Genomic DNA, 17,549 nt, shown 5'->3' with positions numbered 1-17,549 from the left:
AAACTTTCAGCTAAGAATACTCTATCCAGCAAAAATATCCTTCAAATATGATGGAGAAATAGTAACTTTCTCAGATAAACAAAAGCTAAGGGAGTTCATGGCCACGAGACCCCCCAATACAAGAAATACTCAAGAAGGTCCTCAGGTCTGGAAAAAAAGAAGAGAAAAGGAATACAAAGCTTGGAGCAAGGAGAAAATAGGTAGACAAGATCAGATAAATAGTAGATCTTTACCGGAATAGGTTAACAACCCCTTAAACACCAAAATCAAAGGTCAAAGGAAGGAAATCACCAAAAATAAATATAACCTCATCGCTGTAAACACACACCCACAACACATGATAGAATATGTTGTAACAAGAATAACTTAGAAGGGGAAGAGGAAAGAGACTGAATTGACTTAGTATAAGGAAATAGGAGGCCATCAGATAATGGACTATCTCATACACAAGACTTTTTACACAAACCTCAAGGTAACCGCTAAACAAATAAAAGAAAATCACATATGATAAAGAGAAAACTAGAAGAGTCATAAGACAGAACAACCAAACTGAATTGGCAGTCCAAAACAAATGGGACAAGAAACAAAGGAAATGCAAAAGAACAAGAAAATAAGTGACAAAACAGCAACATTAAGCCCTCATAAATCAATAAGTACCCTAAATGTAAATGGATTGAACTCTCCAATCAAAAGATACAGAGTGGCAGCATGGATTAAAAAGCAAGACTCAACAATATGCTGCCTCCAGGAAACACATCTCAGCTCTAAAGACAAGCACAGGCTCAGAGTGAAAGGATGGAAGACAATACTCCAAGCTAATGGCAAACAAAAGAAAGCAAGTGTTGCCATACTCATATCAGACAAAGTAGACTTCAAGATAAAACAGGTTGAGACAGATAAAGAAGAGCAATATATAATGACAAAAGGGACACTCCACCAAGAAGACATATCAATTATAAATATATATGCACCCAACACAGTAGCACCAAAGTACATGAAGCAACTATTAACAAACCTAAAAGGAGATGTTAACAACAACACAATAATAGTAGGGGATCTTAATACCCCACTTACACCAATGGATAGATCATCCAGACAAAAAGTCAATAAAGAAATAGTGGACTTAAATGAAAAACTGGACGAGATGGACCTAATAGACATACACAGAGCACTCCAACCAAAAACAGCTGACTACACATTCTTCTCAAGCACGCATGGAACGTTCTCAAGGACAGACTATATCTTGGGAAACAAGGCAAACCTCTATAAATTTAAGAAGATTGAAATCATAACAAGCATCTTTTCAGACCATAATGCTATGAAACTGGAAATCAACTATGAGAAAAAAAACTGGGACAGTGACAAAAATGTGGAGATTAAACAACATGCTACTGAACAACCAATGGATCATTGATGAAATTAAAGGACAAATTAAAAAAATATATGGAAACAAATGAAAATATGCCATACCAAATTATATGGGATGCAGCAAAAGCAGTCCTGAGAGGGAAACTCATAGTGATACAAGCCCACCTTAACAAATAAGAAAAAGCCCAAATAAGCAACCTCAAATTACACCTAACAGAACTAGAAAAAGAACAAACAAAGCCCAAAGTCAGCAGAAGGAAAGAAATAATAAAAATAAAAGCAGAAAGAAATGAAATTGAGACCAAAAAAACAGTAGAAAGGATTAATGAAACAAAGAGTTGGTTCTTTGGGAAGATAAACAAAATTGAAAAACCCTTAGCCAAACTTACTAAGAAAAAAACAAAAAAGGCTCAAATAAATAAAATTAGAAATCAAAGAGGAGAAGTTACAACAGATACCATAAAAATATAAAGGATTATAAGAAAATACTATGAGAAATTATATGCCAACAAATTGGACAATCTAGAAGAAATGGATAAATTCTTAGGCTCATACAACCTCCCAAAACTGAACCAAGAAGAAAGGGAGAATCTGATAGACCAATCACAAGTAAAGAGATTGAAATAGTAATCAAAAACCTCCTAAAAAATAAAAAAGTCCAGGACCAGATGGCTTCTCTGGTGAATTTTACCAAACATTCAAAGAAGATTTAATACCCATCCTTCTCAAACTATTCCAAAAAATAGAGGAAGATGGAACACTTCCTAACTCATTCTACGAGGCCAACATCACCCTGATACCAAAGCCAGAAAACGACAATACAAAGAAGGAAAATTACAGGTCAACATCACTGAGGAACATAGATGCAAAAATCCTCAACAAAATATTGGCAAACCGAATACAGCAATACATTAAAAAGATCATACACCACGATTAAGTGGGATTTATACCAGGGACGCAGGGATAGTTCAACATCCACAAATCAATCAATGTGATACACCACATCAACAAAACAAAGAATAAATACCACATGGTCATCTCAATAGATGCAGAGAAGGCATTTGACAAGACACAACATCCATTTATGATAAAAACTCTCAACAAAATGGGTATAGAAGGAAACTACCTCAACATAATAAAGGCTACTTATGACAAACCCACAGCCAACATCATACTCAACGGGGAAAGACTGAAAGCCATTCCTCTGAGAACAGGAAAAGACAAGGGTGCCCACTGTCGCCACTCTTCTTCAACATAGTACTGGAGGTTTTAGCCAGAGCAATTAACACAAGAAAAAGGAATAAAAGGAATCCAAATAGGCGATGAAGAAGTGACTCTCTCATTATTTGCAGATGACATTATTTTATATATAGAAAACCCTAAAGAATCTGTTGGAAAACTATTAGAAATAATCAACAACTACAGCCAAGTGGCAGGGTACAAAATCAATCTACAAAAATCAGTTGCATTTCTGTAACCTAATAATGAACTAACAGAAAAAGAGCTCAAAAAGATAATAACATTTACAATTGCATCAAAAAGAATAAAATATCTAGGAGTAAATCTTACCAAGGAGGTGAAAGACCTATACGATGAAAACTACAAGACATTATTGAAAGAAATCGATGATGACATAAAGAAATGGAAAGACATCCCATGCACATGGATTGGAAGTATAAACATAGTTAAAATGTCTATATTACCTAAAGCAATCTACAGATTCAATGCAATCCCGATCAGAATCCCGATGACATTCTTCACAGAAATAGAAAAAAAAAATACTAAAATTCATATGGGGCAACAAAAGACCCCGAATAGCTAAAACAATCCTAAGAAAAAAGAAAAAAGCTGGAGGCATCACAATCCCTGATTTCAAAACATACTACAAAGCAACAGTAATCAAAACAGCATGGTACTGGTACAAAAACAGACACACAGATCAATGGAACAGAATTGAAAGCCCAGAAATAAAGCCACACATATACGGACAGCTAATTTTTGACAAAGGAGCTAAGAACATACAATGGAGCAAGGAAAGTCTCTTCAATAAATGGTGTTGGGAAAACTGGACAGCCACATGCAAAAGAATGAAAGTGGACCATGTGCTATCGCCATTCACAAAAATTAACTCAAAATGGATCAAAGACCTGAAGGTGAGACCTGAAACTATAAAACTCATAGAAGAAAATATAGGCAACACACTATTTGACATTGATCACAAAGGAATCTTTTCGGATGCCATGCCTACCCAGACTAGGGAAGCTAAAGAAAAAATAAGCAAGTGGGACTTTATCAGATTAAAAAGCTTATACAAGACAAATGAAACCAGAATCAAAATGAACAGACAACCCACCAGCTGGGAGAAAATATTTGCAAAACATATATCTGACAAGGGGTTAATCTCCATAATATATAAAGAACTCACACAACTGAACAACAAAAAAAACAAACATCATGATCAAAAAATGGGCAGCGGAAATGAACAGACACTTCTCTAAAGAAGATATACAGATGGCCAACAGGCACATGAAAAGATGTTCAACATCACTAATCATCAGGGAAATGCAAATCAAAACAACACTAAGATATCACCTCATGCCTGTTAGAATGGCTATAATCATCAAGACAAAAAACAACAAATGTTGGAGAGGATGTGGAGAAACAGGAAACCTCATACACAGCTGGTGGGAATGCAAACTGGTGCAGCCTCTATGGAAAACGGTATGGAGATTCCTCAAAAAATTAAAAATAGAAATACCCTATGGTCCAGCTATGCCACTACTGGGAATCTATCCAACAAACCTGAAGTCAACAATCCAAAGAGGCTTATGCACCCCTCTGTTCATTGTAGCATTGTTCACTATAGCCAAGAAGTGGAAGCAACCCAAGTGTCCCTCGACTGATGACTGGATCAAGAAGATGTGGTATATATATACAATGGAATACTACTCAGCCATAAATAAAGACAAAAATCGTCCCATTTGCAACAACATGGATGGACCTGGAGGGTATTATGTTAAGTGAAATAAGCCAGAAAGAGAAAGACAAACACCGTATGATCTCACTCATATGTGGAATACAAACCAACACATGGACAGAGAAAACTATTGTGGTTACCAGGGGCAGTGGGGGTAGGGGGTGGGCACAAGGGGTGAAGGGAGACATGTACATGGTGATGGACAAACAAAAATGTACAACCCAAAATTTCACAATGTTATAAACTATTAAAACATCAATTAAAAAAAAAAAAGGCAAGGACAAAAAAAAAAAGAAAAAAAAAATAGAAGAGGGAATACTTCCTGATTCATTCTACAAGTTACTTTGAACCAAAGCCAAAGAAATCACAAGAAGACTAAAAATTAATATCTCTTATGAATATACATGCAAAACTCTTCAACAAAATACTAGCAAACTGGGGGCCGGCCCGGTGGCGCAAGCGGTTAAGTGCGCACGCTCCGCTGCGGCGGCCCAGGGTTCGCTGGTTCGGATCCCGGCCGCGCACCGACGCACTGCTTGGCAAGCCATGCTGTGGCGGCGTCCCATATAAAGTGGAGGAAGATGGGCACAGATGTTAGCCCAGGGCCGTCTTCCTCAGCAAAAAAAAAAAAAAAAAGAAGGAGGATTGGCGGATGTTAGCACAGGGCTGATCTCCTCACACACACACAAAAAAAATACTAGCAAACTGAATCTAGCAGTATATTAAAATAATTATACATCATGAAATTAAAGACAAATATTGGAAAGAAGTAAAACTGTCTTTATTTGCAATGGACATATTTGTATGTATTTAAAATACAAAAGAATCTACAAATAAGCTACTAGAATACGTGAACTTAACAAAATGGCTAGATAAAAGATCAATATTAAAAAATCCATTGTATTTTAAAATAAACCAACAATAAACAACTAGAAAATGAAATCTAAAAAACAGTATTATTTAGGGGCCGGCCTGGTGGCGTAGTGGTTAAGTTCACGCGCTCCGCTTTGGCAGCCTGGGGTCCGCAGGTTTGGATCCTGGGTGCAGACCTACACACTGCTCATCAAGCCATGCTGTGGCAGCGTCCCACATACAAAATAGAGGAAGACTGGCACATATGTTAGCTTAGCGACAGTCTTCCTCAAGCAAAAAGAGGAAGATTGGCAACAGATGTTAGCTCAGTGACAATGTTCCTCACCAAAAACAAAAAAACAGTATTATTTAAAATATAAGAATAGATCAAATACGTAGGAATAAATCTAATGAAACATCTCAAAGACTTCACTCTGAAAAACCACCCAGCAGGATTTTCTGTAGAAACTGATGAAATTTCTACGAAAATGCAAAGGAACTAAATTAGCCAATAAATTTTTTGAAGAAGTAAAACTTTAAAGCCTTACACTACCACATTTCATGATTTACTGTAATGCAACAGTAACTATGACAGTGAAGTACCAGCAGAAATAAATAATTGGATCAAAGGAAGAGAATACATAGTCTAGATATAGACTCACATATGTATATGGTCACCTGATTGACAACAGAGGGCTTAGTGCAATTCAGTGGACAGAGGATGGTCGTTTCAACAAATGGTGCTAAAGGAACTGGATACCCATATGGAAATAGGAACCTTGACACTTCCCTTCTACCATACACAAAAGCAATTCCAGTGGATCAAGCTCAGATAATCAAGTACCTACTCACAATATAGGAGAGTATCTTCATGATCTTAAGTAGGGAAAGATCTTTCAAACATTATACACAAAGAACTACCATTAATGAAAACATTGATACTGAAATTTATTAAATTTAAGAACTTTGTTCATCAAAAGACATTACTAAAAAAATGTAGTCAAGCTACAGAATCTAAAAACATTAGCAATATGTACCTCTGGAAAATAACTTGTATTGATAATACAGAAATAACTCCTAATCAATAAGAAAAAGCAAATAATCCAATTAAAACACAGAACTGAACAGATACTTTATATAAAAGGATATCCACATGGCCAAAACCCAGATAAGGGTGCTCAACACTAGTATTTATCACAGAAAAGCAAAGTATCAATTTCAATGAGAGACCACTAAAGAGCCACCAGAATGGCTAAAATCCAAAAGGCTGACAGTAGCAAGTGTTGGTGAGAATTTGGTACAGCCAGAATGCTAGTGGGAGTATAAATTGGTTCAACCACTTTAGAAAGCTACTTGTACTATATAGTAAAGCTGAACAAGTTTATTTTCTTTTATTCCATTTCTAGATATAATCAAGAGAAATAAAGATATATCAAGAGACATAAAGGAATGTTCACAGCAGCTTTATTCATAATAGTCCCAAACTGGAAAAATACAATGAAAAACTCACCAACAACGAATGAGCAAATAAATCATATAATGAAATACTGCTCAGCAGTAAAAAGGAAGTATCAAAACACACAGCAACACTGATGATCTAAAAAATGTACAGAGAAAGAAGAAAGATCTCCCTTTCCCCTGAAAAAGAGTATGCATTGTATGATTCCTTTTATATGATGTTCACAAATGAATTTATCCTTTTTTTTTCTAACATGTGAGGTTAGAATAGTGGTTGCTTCTGCAGAGGGGGACAGTGGTTATTAGGTAGAAACTGGAAGGAAGGAAATTTCAGGAGTGATGGAAGTGCTCTCCATCTTTATCTGGGTGGTAAATTACATGTGTATACATATGTAAAAATCCACCCAGTTCAAACTTAAGAGTGCATTTTACTAGTATTAAAAAGGAAATAATAAACAAAAGGAAATAATAAACAAAAGGAAAAAAATAAAAGTGCAAGAGAAAAATTTAATAAAATTTTATAGTTAATAATTTGGGAAGGTAGGAACATGTTGATTACATTATCCCTTTGTATCTTTCTATATTTTAAAAACTTCTCAAAACGCCACTAGTAAAAATGAAAGAACTTGGTCTAGCAGACAAAATACATCCAAAGACAAATGATGAAACAGGGAAAAATATCGGTCACACATGTCAGGAAAAAAAGGACAAATTCTTTAATTAAAAAGTCTTTAAAATTAGCAAAAAGAAAGACGACTGATTCACAAAAAAATAAATATGACTTAAAAATATATGCAACTATGCACAATCTCAGCTCTCATATACTTCTAGAACAGGGATCACCATTCTGCCCTCCTGTCAGAAAAATTCTGGAGTCATCTTGACTCTTACCTCACTCCTTTCATGTCTTTCACATTCTGTTAGTACTTCCAGATTAAAAACAACACTGCTTTAATTACATGAATTTCTTCCTCGTGTTATATGTTAGAACTCATGACAAAACCAAACCCTTAAGGATAGCATCCAAGGACTTCTAGGGATACAGGCTTTTTGTCCGACCCCAAATTCATATGTTGAAGTCCTAACTCCCAGTACTTCACAATATAACTGTATTTGCAGACAGGGTCTTCATAGAGGTGATTAAGTGATAATGAGGTCATTAGGGCGGGCCCTAATCCAGTATGACTAGTATCCTTATAAGATGAAATCTGGACACAGATATGTACAGAGGGAAGATGAAGTGAAGACACAGGGAGAAGAGAGCCATCTACCTATAAGCCAAGGAAAGAGGCCTGGAACATTCTTCCCTCACAGCTCTCAGAAGCAATCTGTCCATACTTTCATTGCAGACTTTGAGCCTCCAGACCGTGAGAAAATAAATGTCTGTTGTTTAAGCCACCTAAAACGTGGTACTTTATTATGGCAGCCCTAGCAAACTAATACACCTAGTCTGGTCCCAACATTTATTTCCATCTCTCTCTCTTATTATTCTCTAAGAAGAAGTCCAAAGTGTAATAGGCAGAGTCTTACTGGACCTCGCATGCCTTGTTTAGTCCACTTCATGTTGTTCTCTCAAAATGCAGTAACCTCCCCATACTCTGCAACAACTAAAATCCCACCTGTTCTTCAGGACTGACTGACACGATCCTTTTCAACTGTCCACCTTTGATCAACTGAACCTATACCACCAATCTGTCCTTTCTTTGACAAATTTCTTTGACAAATCCTGATACAATTCAAATGATCAATTAATCAGCTAGTTCCTTTTATCATGACTTAATTGTTCCCATGTGTGAGGAAGAAATCTTCACATTATTCCTAGTATCTCCTCCTTTGTATTATCTCCTCCAAGAGGACTGTACTTGCCCACAGGATGTTTAGTTCTTATGAGTGTACAGTCTGGAAGAGATAAGGTCTTGAAGATTAGGAGGCTAAATGACAGCCTATTAGAAGAAACACAAGACAGTGGGGAAGCCAGGAAAACTTCCTGCTGGAGGAGTCCTTCATTCACAAGAACAGGCCTATTTGTCACAGGTAGAACAAGTGTGCACAGGTTTCTAGGAAAGAAGATAATAATGGCATGGGCTCTACCTTGTAAGAAATGAGGTGGTGTTCTAAGAACAGAAATCCAAATTCTTTCAGTGGCCCCATTCTGTATACAGAGGGGATAATCATTTATTCAGAACAGAGTTTAATGAGCAATCTGAACTAGAGAAGCTGAGGGCTTGGAACAGAGCCTATGAAATGAACCCAAGGTGGTTCCAGATCTTGAAGGTAATGGTCTAACCACAGAGACAAATACATATCAGGTAGTTTCCACCAATGTGTGAAGTGCAGATGGAGAGATAGGGGACTGTGTGGATTTAAAGGAGGAGGAGAGGGCCGGCCCTGTGGCTTAGCGGTTAAGTGCGTGCTCTCTGATGCTGGCGGCCCGGTTTCGGATCCCGGGCGCACACCGACGCACCGCTTCTCCGGCCACGCTGAGGTCGCGTCCCACATACAGCAACTAGAAAGCTGTGCAACTATGACATACAACTATCTACTGGGGCTTTGGGGCGAAAATAAATAAATAAATCTTTAAAAAAAAAAAAAAAAGGAGGAGGAGAAATTAGCCCAGAGGGAGACAAGGGGAAAGAAAACAGCATTGTTTCCTGGATGAGGCAACCAAAGCTGACTCATGATAAGTCAAAAGTAAAGAGCCAGACCTCACACCTGTTAGAATGGCTACTATCAGAAAAACAGAAAATAGCCAAGTGTTGGCAACGATCTGGAGAAACTGGAACCCTTGTTCATTGCTGGCGGGAATGTAAAATGGTGCAGCCACTGTCAAAAACAGTGTGGCAGTTCCTCAAAAAAATTAAACACAGAATTATCACATGATCCAGCGATGCCACTTCTGGATATATCCACACAAATTAAAGGCAAAGTCTTCAAGAGATATTTGTATACCTATGTTCATAGCAGCATTATTCACAATAGCCAAAAGGTGGAAGCAACCTAAGTGTCTGTCACCGGATGAATGAATAACTAAAATTGGTATATACACACAATGCAATATTAGTCAGCCTTAAAAAGGAAGGAAATTCTGATACATACAACATGGATTATGAACTCTGAGGACTTTATGCTAAGTGAAATAAGCCAGTCACAAAAAGACAACTACTACATGATTCTACTTATATGAGTAGCGAAATTCATAGAGAGAAAGTAGAATGGTGGTTGCCAGGGGTTGAAGGGAGGGAGGAATGGGGAATTGTTTAATGGGTACAGAACTTTAGTTTTGCAAGATGAAAAGAGTTCTGGAGATTGGTTGCCCAACAATATGAATGTACTTAACACTACTGAACTGTACACATAAAAAATGGCTAAGATGGTAAATTTTATTTTATCTGCATTTTACCACAATTAAAAATAGAATGAAACAAAAAAAAAGAAGAAGAGGGGCCAGCCTCTTCTTGGTATAGTGGTTGAGTTTGATGTACTTCGGCAGCAGGGGTTCGCAGGTTCGGATCCTGGGTGTAGACCTATACCACTCACCAAGCCATGCTGTGGCAGCGACTGACACACAAAATAGAGGAGGATTGGCATGGCTGTTAGCTCAGGACCAAAGAGCCAGGTGTAGTTGCATGGGCTACTGTAACAAAACACTATAGACTAGGTGGCTTAAAAAACAGAAATTTATTTCCTCACAGTTCTAGAGGCTGGAAGTCTGAGATGAGACTGTCAGCATGGTTGGGTTCTAGCGAGGTTCTATTCCTCCCTTACAGATGGCCACCTTCTTGCTGTGACCTCACACGGCCTTTCCTCAGTGCCTGTGCATGGAAGGAGAGAGAGATTTCTCTCTCTCTCTTCCTCTTCTCATAAAGCCACCAATCCTATCAGATTTGGATCCCACCCTATGACTTCATTTAACCTTAATTACCTCCTAAAAGCTCTATCTCCAAATACAGTCACGTTGGGGGTTAGGGCTTCAACATATGAACATGCAGGGGACACAATTCATAGCACCAGGTAAACAGAATGAGGATGTGTTTCTAAAGATAAGTCTACAGAAGACAATGAGAATGTGATATGAGGCAGAGTCAGCTACAATAGGATATGTTTAAGAAACTAAATGAGGTTTGGTTTTGCTTTAGAATAAAGTCACATATTGAATTTTTTAATGTCATATTTCCCAATGAATGCTATTAAGAAAGAAAAATATCTGTATTGTTTAACCTGTAACTATAGCACATGTCACTTCCCTGGAACATCCTGGCTGCTCTGCTCAATAAATAGTTGTTCAGAAAGTCAAAGCAGCAATAAAGTAAAAAGAAGAAATGGGAAGGGGTAATGCCTCCAAAGCGTGAAGGTCATCCTGAGAGACTGGTAACTGTACTGAATAGGAGGAGCCACTGCGGTGATGAGACATTTCTTCATTAGCATTTAGATGAACTACTCATGTGGAAGATGTGCTTGAGTAGGTGAAGAAAGAGGTGTGCAGATTAGCAAAGAAGCTATTCCAACAGTTCAGTCAAGAGGCCATGAGAGAGCAGCAGGAGGAATAAAGTAGAAGAGTGCATTTAAAATACATTAGGTTGAAACATAAAATTGCTGTTATCTTTGACCTACACAGATAGGAAAAGTAGTAAGACATGATTATAGACCAGATGTGGCAGGAGTTGAGAGAGAGAGCAAGAGGAGCCAAGGACATATCCCACTTTTGTGGCTTGGGTGTCTGGCTGAATGGGCTTGTATCACCTAATAGGGAAAGATGAGGAGGATTAGTTTGGGAAGGGCTATAAATGTTAACTTTTATTTTCAATCAGTTGAGCTGGAGATGTCTTTTAGATACCTACGAGAGATGTGGAGTCAACTATGTCCAATATGGTAGCCACTAGCCACATGTGACTAATTAAAACTTAAATTAAAAATTCAGTTCCTCAGTCACACTTCAAGTGCTCACCAGGCACATCTGGCCAGTGGCCACCATTTTGGACAGTACAGATATAGATCATTTCCATCATCACAACAAGTGCTACTGGTCAGGGTGGGCTGCAGAGCCACATTTTGGAGAACTAGCAAATACATCATTGTTAAAACTGGAGAGGGGATGAAATGAGTCACAAAGATTAGTAACAAGAATAGTGAGAAGGAATGCAAACTTGTGGATGAGACACATGAAAGGGCAAGAGAAAGAAGACGACTCTATGAAAGAAACAAGAGACAGGACAATGGCAGAGGAAGGTGTCACAGACACCAACACAGAAGACTGTCCAGACGCAAAGAGTGGGGGCAGAGGCAGGCACTGCAGACAGGTCTAGTGAGGTAAGGACTAGGTAAGATCCACTGGATGTGACAGTAATTAGGTCACTGGTGAGTGCAGGTCACAGGCATATGAAGAGAGACACCAAGACCTCATGCAGTGGACTTAAGTGTGAACAGAAAGTGTGGTAACATTTGCCAGAGAATAGAACTTTAAACTGTCTGCTGAACAACTTGTTATGACAGGTACTTGAGAGAAATATTTATGGAGAGCTATTTTAAGGACATGAACACACAGGCCATTCATGTGAACCTCCAGTTAGTCTCAGTATTATCCCTGGATCCAGCAGGATGATCAGAAAAACGTTTACCTCAACTTCTGTTTTGTTACCTGAACAACTGAATTATCAAAAGCTCTGCTTTGGCAATATGCCCTCTACTTCCACTGAGGAAAAAGTGGGAACAACCACCTGCATTTATTTCAGGGTTGTTACTGGAAAGATTTGCACTATCACCTACATGAAGACCAACAAAGACATTTTTCCTGACTTCGAGGACTTTAGATTCCACGAAGAATGTTTGGTTTAAGCTTCTCATCAATGCAAATATTTAAACAAATACTGTCCGTCTGACTCTCTGCCATGGCTATCACAAATGTCAGGAAGAAATCTGCAGCTGCACTTTGGAAAATCTGTAACATTAGAGGACCTGCATCTATCCATGTGCCACCTCTGCTATGCTCTTCATTTGCTTTTCTGTATCTTCCCTGAATGATTCTGATCCATTTCTATTTCAACTTTTCCACGTAAAGGTATATGGTTCCTTAACCACTTATAAAGTCCAATATAAAAAAAGGTGTTAATAAATAACTCACCTGACATATGTTCATTTTCTGCTGCTCTTGGGAGAGTGTAGAGAAGTGTGAGGGATAAGCTGTGGGTAAGGAAAGAGGAATGGAGTCACGAGACGGTCTGGTGAGCCTCCGTATTCACTTGCCTCAAAATCTCATCACACCAGCTGGGGAAAAGGCCTCTCTATGGAAAAATATTCTGTTGACCCTTGAGAAGGGGCAGGAAGCACCACATGGAGACAGCACTCCCTGAATATGTACATCTCTGATATGATCACGTGGCTGTAACCTTGCCGTTTTTCCACTGTGACTGTAAATTATTTTCCTATTGATTTAAAAAATGTATGTCCCCCCGACTGATTAACAAAAAATTAAAACAGGATTAATATTAATATCCTATATTATTCTTTACACCTTGTTAGAAAATCAACACAAACTCGGGGAAAAAAAAGGTAAGATGCTTAATGACAAAATATTTTAACATCTCTTTGTTCCAATTTGTTGCAATTTCTCAAAAAGACTTGATAAGACACTTCTAGTGACTTACCTGGGACAGAATGAACAGCACTGTGCTTTGCTCCTAGGTCTGTCCTAGGTGACCAGGGGGGACATACATCTCAGGCTCAATATTTTTACCGTTTCAAAAGAGTCAGAAATAGAAATCCCTTCGTATACTATCATTTTGTGATTCATTATGTTCAGAATAAAGGAAGCCTCTGCATATCTCTAGATGCCACATGTGATGGACATGGTGTGAGAGTGGCTCAGAAAGAGCCACTGTCTTTCTGAGAAAGTGAGAAGAATAAAGAAAATGGGGGGCTATTTCAGAAGGACTGAAGATACAACTTCCTTAGCTCTGGTTGTGGCTTTTCCTGGGCAGCCTGACAGTCACCCATCCCTCTCAATCTCAGCTCACCACCTGCAAGCTGGTCCACAGTGTCCACTGTCACACAGTCTGTGATGGCTTCTGGATGTGGTGACATCAGCAAGTCTGGCTCTCTATGGGAACAGTGATTAAGAACTGCTTCTGGTGAAGCAAATAGGATCCACTCCTTTCTGAGTTCTTCTGTATCTGTTCTGAAGCTCCGGTGAGGGTAGTCCCTGTCAGATGGGCTGTTCTTCCAGGTGGGACTCCTGTCCCCAGGGCTCTGTCCTTCCTTCCACACAAGAGCTGCTTTGTTCCAGAGACATTGAGACTTAGACCTAGGAAACAAATCCATTTTAGTTGAAACTTTCATCGAGAGCAGTGTTTCTCAACTTCACTACTGACATTTTGGGCTGGATAATTCGTTATCATGGGGGGCTGTCCTGTGCAATTTGTAGGATGTCTAGCAGCAATTCTGGCCTCTACCCACCAGGTGCTAGTAGTGTTCCTCCTCACAGTTGTGACAACAAAAAACGTCTCCAGACATTTCCAGAAGTCCTCTGGGGAGCAGAATTACCCTGCCTGGGAACCACTGGGGTAGGGTTAACCTGATTCTCTTGGAATTCATTAGAAGTGTTCTATCCATTATTGTAGCCAACAGCCACATCCCACTATTGAGCACCTGAAATGTGGCTAGTGCCGTGTGTTGAAATAGCATTACAGTTAAATTGAGATAAACACAATATGTTCCTAAAATTAATTTCATGTGTTTATTTTTAGTTTTTAATATGGCTAATAGAACATCTAAAATTATATATGTGACTCACTGTATCTTTTTATTGGACAGCACTGCACTAGAATATCAGACTGTGCCTTCTGAAGACAGAGACAGCCTGGACAGTGCAGGACGTGCCAGAAGCCTTAGTCTTACCCAGAGAAATCCCAGAATAAGTACACTTGTCACAGTGTACATGCCAGAAATCACAGAATAAGTACTCTTGTCACAGAGTGAAATTCTCTTCACACTGACTTTACAATCATAGTCCTGGGGATCTGGGGGCAAGTCACTCTGCTAGTGCTGTGAAGGCAGCAACACTGGGTTTGAGGTAGGCATGTTACTAGAAATAGCCTGAATTTGTGGGTAAAGCCTATCTGTATTTGCATCCTAGCTTCCTCACTTTTGTGACCTTGGGTCTGTAACTGCACTCCTCTGAGCCCATTTTCTTCTTATTTTTTAATGATATGGTTATAGCTATAATTAGGGTGGTTGTGAGGATTAAACGAAATGCGAAATGAAAAGAACAAAGTGTCTTCCAAATAGGATTGGAGCAACATTACATGTTGGCTTATTAACTAGCACTTATTAGTGCTTATTAACTAGCTCTTGGCTAAATGCTTTACAGATGATGACTTATCTCTCTCTGAACAACGCCACGAAGCAGCTTTTACTAATATCTTTGTTTTCAAATAAAAAACCTGACTTATGCCCAAGTCACAGAGGCGGAATCTACCCAGTCCTTCTGGCCCCAAGTTCGGGCTCCACCGCAAACCCAACGCCGGGCGCGCTCCGCGGCAGCTTCACGGGCAGCGCTATAAACGCGCGTCCTCCCGCCGCCGGCAAGGGATCTTCCCGGGTCGGGGCAGCTGCTACCACCCGTGCGCCCACCCAGCGCCTTCCGCCCAAGACGAGCTCCACTGGTGTCCCGGGTCCCGCCCCCTCCCGCCCTCCCCGGTCTGCGTCCGGGCCTCGCTCCGGCACAGGCGGTAGGGGGCCAGCCTCGGGAGACGGGTCCCGGGGCTTCCTGTTCCCTTCTCTCAGGCACAAGCCCACCCCTCCATGCTGGCCCGCTAGCCGCGCAGACCCCCCAACCCCCTCACCTGAGGGGCGAAACCCACGCACTCTCAAGACCGGAGATGGCGGAAGCAGGAAAGCAGGCGACTGCACATGCGCAGAAAACTCAGGCCATCCGTTCCCAGAATGCTGCACGATAACTCATAACAGTCAAGACTACATTTCCGATAAAAAACAACGATCGCTCGCAAATTCTGTGTGTGTGTGGGGGGGGGGGGGGTGTAGGGGGGGGAAGAGTTACGGAGTAATAAGATGTTATGAACAGTCTGTACTGATAACTGGAGCCCAGACTCGACCGAAGCTCAGAGGTTATGGGTTAAATTTTGACATAACAGCAAATACGTGTGGTCTTCCATCGGATCCTGGTTGGAGAAAACAAGAAGACATTTGGGAATAATTGGGGAAATTTGTATATGGATTGGATATTAGAAATATTAAGGGAAGTTATCATTACTTTTGTTGATTGTGATAACATTGGGATTATGTAGGTAAGTTTATTTTTTTTTAGAGACGTGTGTTAAGGTACTTAGCATTGTATTATATATTTGTAATTAAAAACAAGTTAGAAAAGGCAAATATAGCAAAATGTTAAGAATTTCTACCTCTAGAACATGGATATGCTCATTTTACTATTTTCTGCTTTTCTATGTGTTTGGAAATTTTGTAATATGAAGTTCATAAAGGGAAAATTTTGAACTGTCTTTTCAAAAGTATGCCTTTTAACTGAGAGCTGCCAAGAGAAATAAAGATATATGTGTCAAATGACAAAATTAAAACCATTTAGTAATGAGTTTGATGTCCTTTATTCAAGGGAAAACAACCTATGGAATGGGAGAGTACAGTGCCTAACACAGTGGAGCACTCTTCTGAGGAATTTTGGGCAAGAATGAATTTTATAGAGTGTTAGAAGAGGGAACGTGGAAGAAGGGCATGATAGGTTAGGAGGTCAGAGATTTCCTTGTAAGGCAGGTCTTATTTTCTAGGGTAAAGTAAGCTAGCGAAAGCTGAGTTGGAGGATTGTGGTTGGTGTATGTTAGTTTTCCTTGACAATCAGACATGTCCCATAAGTGCAGGCTGACTTAGGTTTAGATTTGTGACATGGGCCCCCATTTTGTGGGTCCTAATCTACAATTAACTTCATCATATGTAAACAGCTTTTGTGAATAAAATTGTAAAATGTAACAAATACTAGAAAATGGAGCCTATCATTAACATAAAGGGTTTTGACAAATGTGTCCACCATTATAGTATCATACAGAATAGTTTCACTGCCATAAAAAATCCTTTGTGCTCTGCCTGTTCATCCCTTCCTCTCCTCTAACCCCTGGGAACCCCTGATTTCTTACTGTCTCCATAGTTTTGCCTTTCTCAGAATGTTATTATAGTTCAAGTCATACAGTTTGTAACCTTTTCAGATTGGCTTCTTTGACTTAGTAATATGCATTTTAGGTTCCTCCAGCATGGCTTGATAGCTCATTTCTTTTTAGCACTGAATAATATTCTATTGTCTGGATGTACCACAGTTTATTTACCCATTCACCTACTGAAGGGCATCTTAATTATTTCCAGGTTTTGGAAATTATGAATAAAGCTGCTATAAAAATCCACGTGCAAGTTTTTGTGGGGACATAAGTTTTCAGTTCATTAGGGTAAATACCAAGGAGCTTGATTGCTGGATCATTTGGTGTAAGTATAGTTTTGTAAGAAATTGCCAAACTTTTTCCAAAGTGGCTGAGCCATTTTGCATTCTCACCAGCAATGAAGGAGAGTTCCTGTTGTGGCATATCCTTGCCAGCATTTGATGTTGTCAGTGTTCTGGATTTTGGCCGTTATAATAGGTGTATAGTAGTATCTCATTGTTGTTTTAATTTGCAATTCCCTAATGACATATGATGTTGAGCATCTTTTCATATGCTTATTTGCCATCTGTATATCTTTTTTGGCGAGGTGTCTATTTGGATCTTTGCCCATTGTTTAATTGAGTTGTTTGTTTTCTTATTGTTTTGAGAGTTCTTTGTATATTTTGGATAACAGTGCTTTATCAGATACGTCTCTTACAAATATTTTCTCCTAGTCTGTGGCT

General features: G+C 39.2%; 1 protein-coding gene across 2 annotated transcripts in view; it reads right to left on the bottom strand.

Annotated features, from left to right (window-relative positions):
* Positions 1 to 15,570, bottom strand: part of ZNF510 (zinc finger protein 510) — a 35,286-nt gene extending 19,716 nt beyond the window's left edge. The window contains exons 1-3 of one of the 2 annotated variants that reach the window (XM_087444260.1): positions 15,493 to 15,570; positions 13,669 to 13,952; positions 12,774 to 12,832 (exon numbers count right to left, since the gene is read on the bottom strand). In XM_087444260.1, coding sequence (XP_087300386.1) covers positions 12,774 to 12,832; positions 13,669 to 13,732 — 123 coding nt within the window. In that variant the 5' untranslated portion in view covers positions 13,733 to 13,952; positions 15,493 to 15,570. Of the gene's footprint in view, positions 1 to 12,773; positions 12,833 to 13,665; positions 13,953 to 15,492 lie in introns of both variants that reach the window. The other variant, XM_014795548.2, reaches the window with a different exon arrangement.
* Between the last annotated feature and the right edge of the window lie 1,979 nt (positions 15,571 to 17,549).

This window comes from Ceratotherium simum, chromosome 20, assembly GCF_057802395.1.
Source record: "Ceratotherium simum simum isolate JZ-2026a chromosome 20, ASM5780239v1, whole genome shotgun sequence".
Lineage (NCBI taxonomy): Eukaryota > Metazoa > Chordata > Mammalia > Perissodactyla > Rhinocerotidae > Ceratotherium > Ceratotherium simum.
Note: the sequence above shows the minus strand (reverse complement) of the source record. Positions and strands in the feature narration are given on the sequence as shown.